General features: G+C 34.8%; 1 protein-coding gene across 1 annotated transcript; it reads right to left on the bottom strand.

Annotated features, from left to right (window-relative positions):
- Nucleotides 1-1,388: 1,388 nt before the first annotated feature.
- Zwint (ZW10 interacting kinetochore protein) lies at nt 1,389-10,341 on the bottom strand. Its single transcript, XM_010631516.2, has 9 exons — nt 10,213-10,341; nt 9,293-9,383; nt 9,005-9,128; nt 8,676-8,842; nt 8,490-8,546; nt 8,179-8,321; nt 7,990-8,100; nt 3,839-3,882; nt 1,389-1,705 (listed from the first exon to the last, which is right to left on the bottom strand). The coding sequence occupies exons 1-7, from the start codon at nt 10,251-10,253 to the stop codon at nt 7,992-7,994; spliced, it is 732 nt and encodes a 243-aa protein (XP_010629818.1). The 5' UTR covers nt 10,254-10,341; the 3' UTR covers nt 1,389-1,705; nt 3,839-3,882; nt 7,990-7,991.
- Nucleotides 10,342-14,039: the final 3,698 nt, after the last annotated feature.

Below are 14,039 nucleotides of genomic sequence, written 5' to 3'. Positions count from 1 at the left end.
AGCAAATAATCAAGATTATAGACTTAGGTCAAGGATTCAACACAGGGATGCAGGAATGCTTCAACATACATACATCAATAATAATAATACACTACATTAACAGATCCAAGGACAAAAAACAACTGATCATCTCAAAAGATGCACACACACAAAGCACCTGTCATAATCCTCAAACTTCTTAGGACATTATTTGCCCTAATTTGTCCATCAATCCAGTCAATCCACAGTTCTCAATCAATGCAGTTTCCATTCATTCATACAGACATACAGTACATCTTTTTCAGCCATATTATTTGAAGTACCAGGAAGCATTATCATGTATAAACTATTATTTTTGCTCAGAATACGCTATAACTCCCTGATAAAACAAATGTTGTCACATTCTACCATTTCTAATTATTTTCTGGATCTAGGTTCTTCTATATGGAATATCTTATTGATTTTAATATATCTTAGGAGGTAAAGATATTTTAATTGGATGTCTTATCAATTAGTGGTGGCTAAATGGACTCATGTACGTGGGGCGTCTTTCACTTATGTCATTATGAGTTGCTTAGGGCTGTTATACAATGGTAATATGTTTACACAGAATTTAGACCATAGGTGTCAAAACTAATCAGAATTTGGCACAATGTATTGCAGCCTTTCATCTAAGCTCAAATTATAAAACCCTCACAGATACTCGTTATTTGTGATCAAAGATAAAGGATACTTCACTTGATTAGACTATAAGTAGTTAGCTTTCTTCTCTAAGAATTTCAATCTATTTGTCCATGAAGTTCAAGCGCATGTTTGAAGAGTCATTTCATGAAGGGAACCCATCTTCAAAGAACCTCTGGTTACCTTCAAAGAACTCTTCTTATGCCAGATATACTGAAGATATTATAGGTTAAATGATAAAGAGAATTAGCAAGCTCATTTTTTACTTTGTTTTCTTATAGCCCACTTTTTAACAAAAATGATCACTAAAGAAGGAAGAAACCAGTGCTCAATGTAGTGAAAGAAATATTAGCAATTAGGTTTTTATTTAATAGTACAGGAAGAGTAAAATGAATGAGATATTGGGCCAATCTAAGAGGGATGTTGTATCTATACAATGAATTATAGGAATTATATATTTCTAAGGATTAAAGGACTACGGATTAAAATAGGAAATTTTATGGAAACCTTTGAAAGATGTTACAAGGATGGAGATACTTTATCCAGATTTCTGACCAAACATATGTACTTCTGTGAAGACAGTGATGTACATGTTGAAATTTTCCATTTGTTTATATTATATAAAATTATATCTAATATCTAGCCATGTAGAAAATATTACATAGACTTTTAAAAACACCAAATAAACAAATCCATGTTCTCACAAAATTTTAATATTGTTACATTAAAAAAAGATCCTAAACACAAATATCTCTTAAATTATAAGACATGGAATATGAATGCTGCTCTTCACACACTTAAAAATGAATCAGGCTGTCCTTTGGCTTCTTTACAAATAAACAGGAAACTCAACTAAAAATACAGCAAACGGGCCGGGGATTTAGCTCAGCGGTTCAGTGGCCTGCCTTGCAAGCGCAAGGACCCGAGGTTCAACCCCCAGTACCAAAAACAAAACAGCAAACTGTTGATAGCAATTAGTATCCCAAAACAGTCAGATGAGATTCCTGTAGCTTCTAGGTGTCCTCATAACGGAAATAAATGCCTCCTTAAAAAATAAAGCAAAATAAATTAGGAAGAGAGAAGACAACTGACTTAACAGTGTAGAATACATATTTGCTATTCTATATACCTAGTTAGAAAAAACACATTATCCAACAGTTTTTAACCTAATTTTACAAGGTGATATTGAAGAACATTTTGCTAACAAAAAATATTTTAATATACCACAAATACATGCACATTTTTATGGTTATATTTTTGTACTAAAGTTACTATTCCTTTCCTTTCTTTTTCTTTTTGAAAACAGCATACTGCAAGAATGACATTAAAGTTACCACTAAAGCAGTTTTCAAGCTTGAAACACTTTCCCCAGCAATCTATTATTTTCAGGGAGTAGCCAGATGAAACAACCAGAGGTAATTCTATATTTCACTAAAGTATCTAAGATTACTCTATTATTTTAGAATATATGCTCAGGGTAATCTAGATCTTACATGAATAAAGACTGGACAGGACTATCTCCCCAAAGAGAAGTATTTTCCCTCTAACACACACAGAAAGTATAAGTTATTGTTTAGTGCTTACTTATAAAGCATGTTTTCACTCTAATCTTTATATATTGTAAAGGTCCAGGAAGTTTAAATTTTTAAATAACTTTTTTAATGGTTATAAATTCAATTCTAAAAACAGTAGGAGAATATACACCCTTCAAAAATGACAGTTTAAAAAGACCTCAAAACAGACATAAAAGATGTTGATTCCAGAATTAATGCCTAGGTTCTTTAGTTTCAAGAACAAAGTGTTTTGGTGAAGCCTGCTTGTTAATTAATGGATTACAAATCAAAACACCAAGTTTCTCAGAACCCAATATTCTAAGTATCAAAAGGGTAATTTGAAGACTGAGCTGGGAATAATAATGAATGAAATCAATTTATTTAATTTCACACTCTACTAGTATTTCAAAACTTATGTGTAAAGAACATAACCAAAGAGGCTTAAGGAGGGAACGCAAACATTTTAATGCAAATTACATTCATTCTATAAAAGTTATGAACTGAAGAAAGACTCTAAAATGGAAAAAATAAATATTGTGTGAAACTAGGCAGTTGTTCTATTTTCAAAGTTAACAGACCTTCTCAGGTGTGGTGACTGTTAATACTATATGAGGTACACATACATGTTTTACTCCCTTTTTGGAGAACAAAGATCTGAAAGTAATAAAATCTCAATAATATATACAACTTATTTTACATATATACGTTCTAGTGACAAGGGGAAAAAACGGAATTTATTTTTAAGATAAGACCTTCATTTATCAATACGGCTACAAAAAGTGTAAGCTTATTGCTGTAAGAAATAAAAAGAAGCATAAAATAACATTTATCAAAAAGAATACTAATGGTAAGAGTAGACTATTAGGAGTAAAGCCTTTGACAACTTTTAAAGGTGCACAGTTAAATGAGAGGGATTAGTTTTGCTTTAACTATACAGGATGGTAACACTGTAAGGGGTGATCACAAAAAATATGGTTGTTAAAATTTTAAAAGTGTGTTACAGTAAAAGGTATGTTGCCATTACTTCCCGTCAAAAAACTCCTTTTCCCTTTGAATGGTCTTATCTCACTACTCTTGCCACTTTCCAAAGGAATTCTAGAAGTTCTCTCACGTGTTTTTATTATGTATGATCAAAAATACGGTGAGTACTGTTGCTGAGAGCCACCCAAGGCTGGCTTATATAAACATTATGGCATGTCCTCATTCAGCTTATTCACTGGATCCGACACCATGTGAGTTCTGGCCCTTTCCCAAAGTCAAAATGTCCATGGAAGTTAAATGTTTAGAACTGATTCAGAACACAGAGGCAGAAATAATAGCTCAACTACACATTTATTAAAGAGGATCTTTACAACTACCTTCAGAAAGCAGTAAGAATAATGGGAATAGTGTGTTTTAACCAAGTGGGAATATTTTGAAAGGGATAGTGGCAGCTGTCCTTTACTACAATAAATTTTAAAAAATTTTTAATCAGTCACTATATTTTTTGATCATATCTCATATTTCCCTAACAGGAATAAGTCACATAAATATGGGCACTTAAGAAAAACTATAAGATGATATTCTGAACAACTTTATCTTTCTTATTTTCTTTAAGTCTACTCCTACCAATTGTTTGGACTTACTGTATCAGAGTGGAAGGCTTGAGTGTGGATTTTCTATGTTTGATCTATGAAAAAAATAATTTGGAAAAGATAAATGTAAGAAGTCGTTATATATTTTACTTATACTTTTTGGGTTTTACTTTTGTAAAAATGTCATACAAACTCTAAATCGCAATATAAAAATTTGGAATACCTCTTATGCCAGTACAGTATGTATTGTGTTCTCATTTTTGTCAATTAAATTTTCAATAAATATTTTTGTATTTTTCCTCTATAAGGATTTTCCTTGATATAGTAGACTGAATGACAGGAAATGATAAAATCTCTTATTTTAAAGAGCATATGACAGTGATGGTGAACCTTTTAGACACTGAGTGCCAACACTGCAATTAAACCTGAATACTGAGGTTTTAGTTTAGAAAAAACAATTCTACATAAACGTCTTTTGTCTTAAAAGAAAAACACAATATAACACTCATGCCATAGGTTTGCCACCACTGGCATATGATCACATATACATATATAAAAACCATAAATCCATAAATCCATATATATAACACATTTTAACAAACAAACCATAGATGTCATTATTTGATGCAAATAGAATTAAATAAAGATATATCCTTTTACAACACAAAATTTTGAGTACTTAAAAATAACAGAAAATTATTTTAAATTCATTTAGGAAAAAAATACTATTGTAATTAATTTGAGATGTAAAAGCAATAGAGAAACCTTCCTTAAAACCTACAATTTATTGAAAAATAACAGGCTATATGAGATATTCTCAGAGTGGATATCAAATATAAATACATGTACTCAAATGTGTTTTTTTAGCAAAGGAAATACATACATTGTTAAAATACTGATTTACTTAAATATTAAAAATTAACCAAATGAAAGGTTATAAAGACAATAAAAGTAAGAATTAAAAATATCAGTAAAATAATAAAAATGAAAAAATTGTAAAACAAGTGCAATAGAATCCAAAGATTATGCTTTTGGAAAATATTAATGAGAAAGACAGAAAATAGGCAGTAGGAATGAAAAATGGAACAGCACAATGATATAAAGAATATTAAAATATATTTTAAACATTTATAAATGTTACAATAATGAAAGAAGTAAATATTCATTTTCTCAATTTTATTCCAAGCCACAAAGAATCCACAAAGATAAAGTTCAGGGAAAAAAGGCAGTTTATACCAGGACAGCATAAATCATACAAATTATTTGGGATGATGCAATATAAGTCACAAAGTCATAAATTATCAAACTTTCCAACAAAGATGACAAAATATCTACATGTATTATGTTTAAAGTTAAAAAAAAAAAAGAGATAAAATATGAGCCATAAGCTAGAATAAAAAACAAATAATAAAAATAAAAATCCAAAAATAGTAGACTGGGATCTAATAATATAACTTTCTAATATTAAAAATAAAAATTGAAAATTAAGAAACTGATGACTAAATAACACATTAGCTACATATAAGTCAAAAAATACGTAAAGAGATCAGAATGAAATCTGAGAAAAAAGTTATTATAAAAATGTTTATAAGACACAAAGAAAAAAGAAAATTTAAGCCCAAATGGTGTCATAGAATGGTGTCATGATAATAAAAGTGGTATTTTTGACAGGCATAAAGCTTAAAATATTCCAGAACTGTTGAAAGACTCATAACTGCAGATTAGAAAACCAAATGGACTACAAGTAACACATGTTGAGGATTTTATAAGTAGCCAGTGGGAAAGCAACTATCATAGAGTGAACTTTAAACTGATTGCTATTTTCTTATCGGCAAAAATGAAAGCAGGAAAACTATGAGAAAATATCTTAAATGTGTTAAGAAAAAGTTCATGTTGAAAATCATCTGAAAATCATCAATGAAGTATTTTTATGAATATGAAACTAAAATATTTTATACTAAAAAAAGCTAAAATATTATACAGCCTACAGATCCTAATTAAAGGAAATTCTGAGCTATGTATTTCATATGATTAAGTTATTTCATAGGAAAGGTCTTAAATGTAAAAAGGTAGGCAAAATAGTAAACAAATGAATAAATCTAAAGCTTGACTAAATAAAACAGTCTCTGCAATTTGTAGACCACAAACAAGCTAGAAACAATAAACTTGACAAAAATCTTATTAATTAGCAGTAGGATGATCTATCAATGGTAATGTCTTTTATGTTTCATTTGTTTAAATAAAGATAATCACTATTGCTTACACTTAACTTCAGACTGTTAACTACCAGAACTAAAGATAATCTATCAGAGAAGAGCTTTTAAACAAGGAAAATTTAAAAAAAGAAAGAAGACAAAAAATTGAGAAGAAACCTTGAAAAACAGACAAAAAAATAAAATCTTAAAGACAAATACTAGAAAACCTGATTTTAAAAAATGCCACATACAATGATAACCCTAAGAAAAAAGAAATTCAAAAGACATTAAAATTCAAGGGAAATATATGCTAGAAAAAGGGGAAAAAGAGTTGGGAAAATTATACTAATATTTAGATTTCAAGTCTAAAAGCAGTAGCCCAAAGATGAGGAAGGCAACCTCACATCAGTAAATGTTACAAATGCAACCCCCCCACGCATATATATACTTTCTTAAAGCAGCTGTGAAGCCAACTTAGAAAAACAGAGAATAAAACTAATCCACTGTAACAACTAAAGACTTGAACACAGCCCTCTCAGGAGGTACTACTCACATCATAAAAAATAACAGAACACAAAAGAAAAAAGAAAAAAAAAACAATCTATGACATATACAGAAAAATATTACACACAATTGTAAAATACACATTGTCTCCAGACCCAGGTAAAAAGGATAAAGGCCATATCAAGACTATAATTGCTTCCCTAGTTAAACTTGTACGTTTAAAGAAAATACAAAAACTTCTATAAAAGTTTTCATTATATAGAGAATATTCTCTAACCAAATTAAACTCAGAAACATTATCTTCCCACAAATATACAGCAGAAAACTTTAAAATTGTTTCTTAAAAGAAACTCATGAATCAAAGAAGTATAACACATAGAAAATGCCATGAATTGAATGACTGAAAATACTTAGAGGAAGTTGAGAAATGTATAACCTTGTTTCTTTGAGAAAACAAAGGTCCAAATATAAAAGATTATTATCTTATAAAAATCAGAACGGATAAAAATAGTACTTTCCCACTCATACTTAGACAGGAAGAAATGATCAATATATCACTAGAAATCAATAAAACAACATATAACTGGATCACAAAAGCCATCTTTGAATCTAAAATGAATGAACACCTGAAAAGAGTGATCAAATAAAGTATTAGATAACACAAAAGGTATCAGGTATATGCCATTAGGTCATCTTAAAATAGAATTAGGCTCACTGGTGCAGTTCTAATTCAGCACAAAGCAAAGACTCAACAAACACTTGGATCAGCAAGCACAATTATCTTCTTACATGCATTTTATCAAAATTAAACTCAAATATGTTTGCCACATATGGAATTGGCAAAGCAATTCCTGAAACCCCTGGCTATCTTCATGGTCTCCAATAACACCAGTTCCAGTTCCTGACATTTTATTGGCTTTTGTGCATCTTTGGTCCGTTCTACCAACACATAAAAATGAACAAACAGGTAACAGAGAACCAGGGCTTTTAATTGAGACTCCAGAGACTCCCTCAACCTCGGTCAAGGTCAGAAATCAAGCTGTACTCCAGATTTCACAATCCTTTTCTGCTGGGAAAGAGGAAGAGGGGTGAGTCTTGGTGCACCTGGCGTAGGCATGCGAAATGAACATTCATCACAATATAAGGGTTTTCGTCCTTCCAGCTCCCAACTGCTCAATGGGCAGAAGAGCTCAGATGCAGAGAGAAGTAGACCAGAGGTCTTCTCTTACCTCCAACATCTGTATTTTAGGGACAGCAAAGCCCTGGTTGAGATCAGACCTACCCTAGGATCCTTCCTGTCCATGCTATTTTCCTCCAGGAAACCATGGCAAGTTCATGTCTACCATGAGTTGTGGATGTTTGGTCTTGGAGAAATACAGTGTGACAGTGGGTTGAGGTCAAGTCCCCCACTTCTCTCTCCACCTGCCTGCCTGTCTAACACATCTCCTATTCAGCCTCTCTCCATGATTTCCTCAGTGTTCTGGGTTAGCCGTTGGAGCTTACCCTTAGGGAGATCCAGGTAGAGAGGCAGCTCCTGGGATAACATGGCCCTCATCCTCGGGAAGCAGCTGCTTCCCCTGCAGGGTATATAGCAGTTGAAGGAAGTTCTGGTGCCTGAAAAGAGGAAGGAAATGTGAAGGGAGGGAATCTCAGATAGACAACCTGAGTCTTAAACTATGCTCTCAGCCTCACCTTTGCAATTTATCTTGCTCCTGTACTGCCTGATGTTTCAGAGCTTCAAGTTCTTGATACAAACGCTGAAGCTCCTGCTGAGTTCCAGTCTGACGCTCCTTCACCTGTGCAGAAACCTTCGCCAGACTCTGCAGATGCTTTTCCTATGAGGAAGGAATGCACATAGGATTCATCAAATGCTGACATCTTAAAGCCACTCTCCCTCAACTCCTCCAAGCTAGACTTTGCTGGGGATTCAGATTAACTGATGGAAAGGGGGCACCTGGTCAGTTCAGGTAGGAATAGAAGTCTAGAGAAAAGGAAAAACCCACCTGTTGCAATTGCCACTGCTTTTGGGCTACTTTGAATTTCTCCATGGCCACTTGTTTCTGCAATTAGAAGGGAGAGGGACAGGAAGAAAGTTAGCTTATTTTTTCATTTAATTTTTTTGAGATAGCAAGGGTGTCCCATTCAGCCTATCTTTTCCTTTTTCCCTCTCTAAAGTTTCCTAGGTGTACCTTGGCCCGGAGCTGCTCAATGGCCCCCTGGAGTTGCACATGCTTCCTTTGGGCCTCTTCCACTTGGGGAAGGGCCTCAGTCAGGGCACTTCTTATGGCCTCCACATGTTCCTGGTACGTGGCCTTAAGCTCTTTCCATTGTTCCTTGGCTGCAATTGCCTTCTGCCCTACAATGAACCATGAGAAACGAAAGCATGAGTGAGGTTGTGCTGTAGCTGTCTCCCTGAAACGCTGGGCCTTCTTCCCAACAGTCACAAAGAAGGCCCAACTCACATCCTCCTTCCCTGTCCAGTTAGGTCAGCCTCATTCTCAACTCCCTGCCTACTCACGACTTGTGTCTTCGGAAGCCAAGGGGTCCAGGCCCTGGGCAGTTTCATCTTGAGCCAGGAAATTCTGTAAAAAGTCTACTACTTGAAGTTGGCTGCAGAGGAGCTTGTCTTTCTTCCGAGAGTTCTATTCAAAAGAAGGGAAAACGTAGGGATATTCTCACCTCCTTGTACTACTGGCCAATAAGATCGCCTTTACTTTGTTCTCCATCATTGTTGTCTTCCATCTCCGGAAGAGGTCCCAAGACCACCCCCTCACTCCTGAAGAGCCAGATCCCCTCTTGTACTTACCCTCACAAACTCAGCCAGGATCTCCGCTGGCAACTCCGCTTCCTCCTGTAGACCTACAGGCTCTATAACGTTTGCCACCTCAGCCAGGACCCTGGAGGGGCAAGGAAACAAAGGAGACTGAAGACTCCTGGGGAGCACATCCACATAAGATGAGTGTATGGATGTCAAGAGTATCACCCTGAGCAAACCTACACAAAAGGCTTGAGAACCCTACAGCATAGGACTGAGACTTTGTGCATGTGACGTGCTCATTAAACACCATGAGGAAAATCAGCTGAGGAGGAATAACGGAGGGGCTTTGATTTTAATAGGGAATGTCTCACTGAATAAACTGCATGAATCAAGATCTGAAAGCAGGCAGGGAGATGTTCTCGGTAAGAGAAAAATAAGAGCGAAATACTGTTGAACCCTGGGAACCTTTCTGGCAGGAAGCACTAGTTCTGGGGCTGGTCTTAAAATATCTAAGGAGGGCAGAGGGCAGAATGCCTTGGTCTTGCGTCTCCAGATTTTTCCTTGTTAGAGACCGGAGCAATCTACAACGGACCGAGGATGGGAATAACAGACTCTACTGGAAAAGGTTGTGTTGGTAGGGACAGACTGAAATTTTAAAAGGCCCTTTTGGGATGACTCTTTGAAGCGGAAGGAGAATGGAGTGGCGATGTGGACAGACAGGGAGGGAACTGTCCCTTTCCAGGACAAACGCCTAGGGAGAATGCAGTGACTGTAGGAGGTATTAACCTGCAGTCTTTCGGAGGCTACTCCGGGAGCGAGACCAGAGTCACCTCAGAAACTGGGATCAGAACCAATTAACGATGGGGTCGAAAGCTGTACAGGGTCGAAAGGACAACCATCACATGTTTGGGGAGTATAAAATCCTCCCACGGCCGGCTCCCAGCTGCCAAACGGTGGCGAACACTTACTGTCTGGCTACCGCCTCAGCTTCGGTCTCTGCCGCCTCCATCTCGGCGCCTCTCTCGGGTACTTTCTGTTTTGGATTCGCCCTAACCTTCGCGCCAGGGCAGGAGATTGGCCGCTGGGTCAGAGGGCGGGAATTAAGGAACATCCTGCACTTTCATTGGCAGTTGCCGATTCACCTCGCGCTCTTGACGCAGGCGCAGTTGTTGAAGGGTGTGGCGGGCGCCCATAATTGTACGCTGCATTTCCGAGGCTGTGCTGTGAACCCGAAGAAAGAAGTGACCTCTGTCCGGCTCAGGCAGCTCTTCGGTTTTTCTCATTAATTGAATAAAAGGGAAAAGAAGGCCTTAAGTTCTAATTTCAGAGGAAATAGCATTCACACTTCATTAAAAATATTTACTACTACCGCAGTAGAAAGCAAGCCGCGGCTTTCAGGGTGGGAAAGAATACTGATCTTCGAGAAATAAGAGGCATATTGATATTGAAGATTTTTAAAAGATGTGATCTAGGGAGAGAAAATCCAAGCAGTGCCCAACGTAATACTTCCGGTGACGAGATAAAGTTGGAATCCTGGGATGGCAGTATTCTCTGCTGAGTGTAGGAGACAGGAGACGGCTGATCAGAGAGAAAACTCAGTTTTGCAGTTTTCGTTTTTGTTTTCTTTGTTGTTGTTTTTCATATTCAGCTAAGACCCTTAGCCGCCTGTCTGAGAAAAAGTCCCAAAATGGAAATTTAATCTCACAGTAATTAGCCCTGGCCTGATGCTTTAGGATCGCCTAATACATTAAAAACAAGATCCAAAAGGATCAATTTAAAGTCACTTAAATAGGTGACACCAAATTCACAGAGAGAAAAAATCACGAATTAATAAAATACAATTTTCAGTTTCTGACTTTCAATTAAATACAAAGGTTGCTTAAATGAAAAAACACTCAGCAGAAAAATTAGATGCTGATGAGAACCTAAATAGGTATTAGAATCTACAGACGAGGACATTAAAACAGTTGTTAATAACTATATCCCGTAGGTTGAAAAAGATAAGCAGCAATATAATGAGAAAGACCATGGGTGGTTATAAGGATAAAGACAAGGGACCACTCCTGTTGCCAGTGGGATCTATAAAACGGTGTACATCAATTTTGGAAAACTATTTACCAGTTTCTTAAATGTTAAACGTAGAGTTGCTATATTAATCACTTTCATTCCTAGGTATATATCCCAAACCAAAGAAACATAGTAACAAGTGTCCGTGGCGCCATTATTGAGGAGATCTAAAAGCAGAACAAACCCATAATAATCCGTTTAACTAAAAAGTGTACATTCCTTCAATGGAGTACTATTCAGCAATAACAAAGAAAGGGATTCTAATAAAAATAGGGATAAATACTGAAACTATGGCAACTAAGTAAAAGAAACCAGCTGCCAAAGAACAGGTTTTATAACTATATGAAATTTCTAGATTGGGAAAATGTGTTATTATTATATAATTAATTAAACTATCACTAGCCAAAGGTAGGAGGGGAAGGCTGGGGAAGACATTGGTAGAGTATGAAAAGGGACTATAAACAGATGTCAGGTTTCTTTTAAGGGTATAAAGTAAAATGTTCTAAAATTAAGTTGAGAAAATTGAATAATTTTATGCAAAAAATACAAGTTTATGAACTTTTAAAATGTGTCATGCTCTTAAAAATTATCAGGGATGTAAAACATTAAGACAAACTTTTAGTGATGAAACGTACAATGTCATAGACAAAATTAGATGACATTAAAGACATATTAAAAATGTCTGGTATACAAAAGAAGAAAATGTTCCAGAAATAGTAATTACATAAGTAAATATAATTTTTCTTAATATTTAAATATGAAAAAGAAAATGGGCTACATAAATAAAATAACAATAATGTGATACATTTTAATGCATGTGAAAAATAAAATATAGCAAAAGCCTCAGAGCTAGTATGTTACAAAGCTAATTCTGAAACAATTATATCTGACACCAAACAGTACATTTTGTCTTCTTTTGTGCTCATTAGAGTCAGACCTGAGAGAGTTTTAGTAATAAAACTCAGCCGTTGTGGAAGGCCTGATTTTTCTTATGTCATCAGCATCTTATTCTACTTGAGGTCAATAAATCTTTGATTTGTTCTACTTAAATACTGTAGTACTGCTTCATCCAAGAGTATATGTCATATTTCCTAATATTTAAAAAAAATTATTAATTAGGATTTCAGGTACTAGAACATTTGAGAGAGGACATATCTTAGTATAAATAGATCGTTTACATACCCTCCTATCACAGTGCTACACTAACCAGAACTTTTAACTTTTCACATATTCAGCAGTATTTTCTATGAAAGTTTTTTATGAAAGATGGAAGGGTTACGGAGCACATTTCAGATATTCAAAGTCCAACTTTAGCTAAGGGATACATATCATCAGAGAAGATGAGTTTCCACCTGTAGATTCTTCTAATCCCATTTCTTACAGCACAACTCATGAAAATGGAAAAAAAAAAAACATGGTCTCTAGAATAAGATAGGTCTAAATTCAGTAAATTCAATACCCAACCACATTGTGATCTTAGATGGTTAAGTGAGAAAAGAATTCAATTTTGTAATTAAGGATAAAGATAAATATACCTCTTCAGAAAAAGTATAAAATATAAATTTTGAAAAATGTTTCAACTATGTGACACATGGTGGACTTATTAACACTGAACTTTCTGTTTACACCAGCCCCTTTTGTAGTCGTGTTTAAATAAATGCCAGCATGTGAATAACTGCAGAAATGATTTAGAATAATCTGTGAGGTCTTTATTTAGTAAGGATTAAATGGATAAAACAAAGGATACACTGGTTTTTTTCAGTGAGCCTATCTCTTCCAACAGCATTAATGTTTAGTGTCATGTGTAATCTTTACCTTTCAGAGTTCCCTGTCGTTCATTTATCAATGTCAACTTGATCAATAAACTTAAAATTCTAATTTTGTGTTTCAGTGAAACAATAAATACCATTCCAGATGTTTAGCATTTAGCTCAAAAAGCTATTACTGCTCTTCCATGAACTATGATTCAGAGAGTCAATGGTAGCGTGATGTTAGCTACATCTGCGTTTCGCTGAAATTTTTAGATCAAGTTATTGGGTTTTGTTTTAAGATGGCAGATGGATAGATTCTGACTTGCTTGCTGTTCAGTTATCTATTTAATCTGTCATTCTTCTAACAATGCTCAGCGTCCTCGCAATTTGGACACAGACAATCTGAACTAAATTGCAAAGCCCTCATGAGAAAGGATGCCTCACTAGAAGCAAATGCCCATGAAAAGCTATTGAATCTTTTCTAATCACAATCTCACCCTCCCACATCTTACTCTTCGTTTTCTGACAGTAATGAGCCAAAACACCATGATGAAAGCCTGTAAGCAAAAGGGATTATTTTTAAGACTTAACCTAATTTTTATGTACCTGTTACACTCATAATAACGTTTAAATTGTGCTAATTGCTTCGGTCTAACTTTCCAAGAACATAATTTTATCTTACATATCCATATACATATATTATTGAAATAAGAATTATATGTTGCTCTTTTTCATAGTTTAAATATTAAGTTGTAAGCATTAAGTTAATTAGGTTTTAGCCATTCAGTCGACATCAAATTTCACTCACAGTGTGTATTCCATGGATGTACCAACTGAGTGATTTGGAAAAGAACAAAGACATAATACAGGCTTCTTCCTCAGAGTTTATTCCTACCCATATGCTTTGTAATATTGCAATATGCTCTAAAAGTCACTAATCTTTTTGGAGATAATGATTATATGAAACATAAATTATG

This window comes from Fukomys damarensis, unplaced genomic scaffold (assembly GCF_012274545.1).
Source record: "Fukomys damarensis isolate Sample0158 unplaced genomic scaffold, DMR_v1.0_HiC HiC_scaffold_20, whole genome shotgun sequence".
NCBI classification, from domain to species: Eukaryota; Metazoa; Chordata; class Mammalia; order Rodentia; family Bathyergidae; genus Fukomys; species Fukomys damarensis.
The sequence above is the reverse complement of the archived record's forward strand: the minus strand, read 5'-3'. Positions and strand labels throughout refer to the sequence as shown.

Bases quoted from the DNA above. Each gene is read 5' to 3' on its own strand.
- Zwint (XM_010631516.2), bottom strand. From the start codon at position 10,253: ATGGAGGCGGCAGAGACCGAAGCTGAGGCGGTAGCCAGACA. The intron at 8,322-8,489 runs GTGGGTTTTTCC...CCTTCCTCATAG, and splicing joins AGCAGTGGCAATTGCAACAG to GAAAAGCATCTGCAGAGTCT. The intron at 8,101-8,178 runs GTGAGGCTGAGA...TCCTCTTTTCAG, and splicing joins GAGCAAGATAAATTGCAAAG to GCACCAGAACTTCCTTCAAC.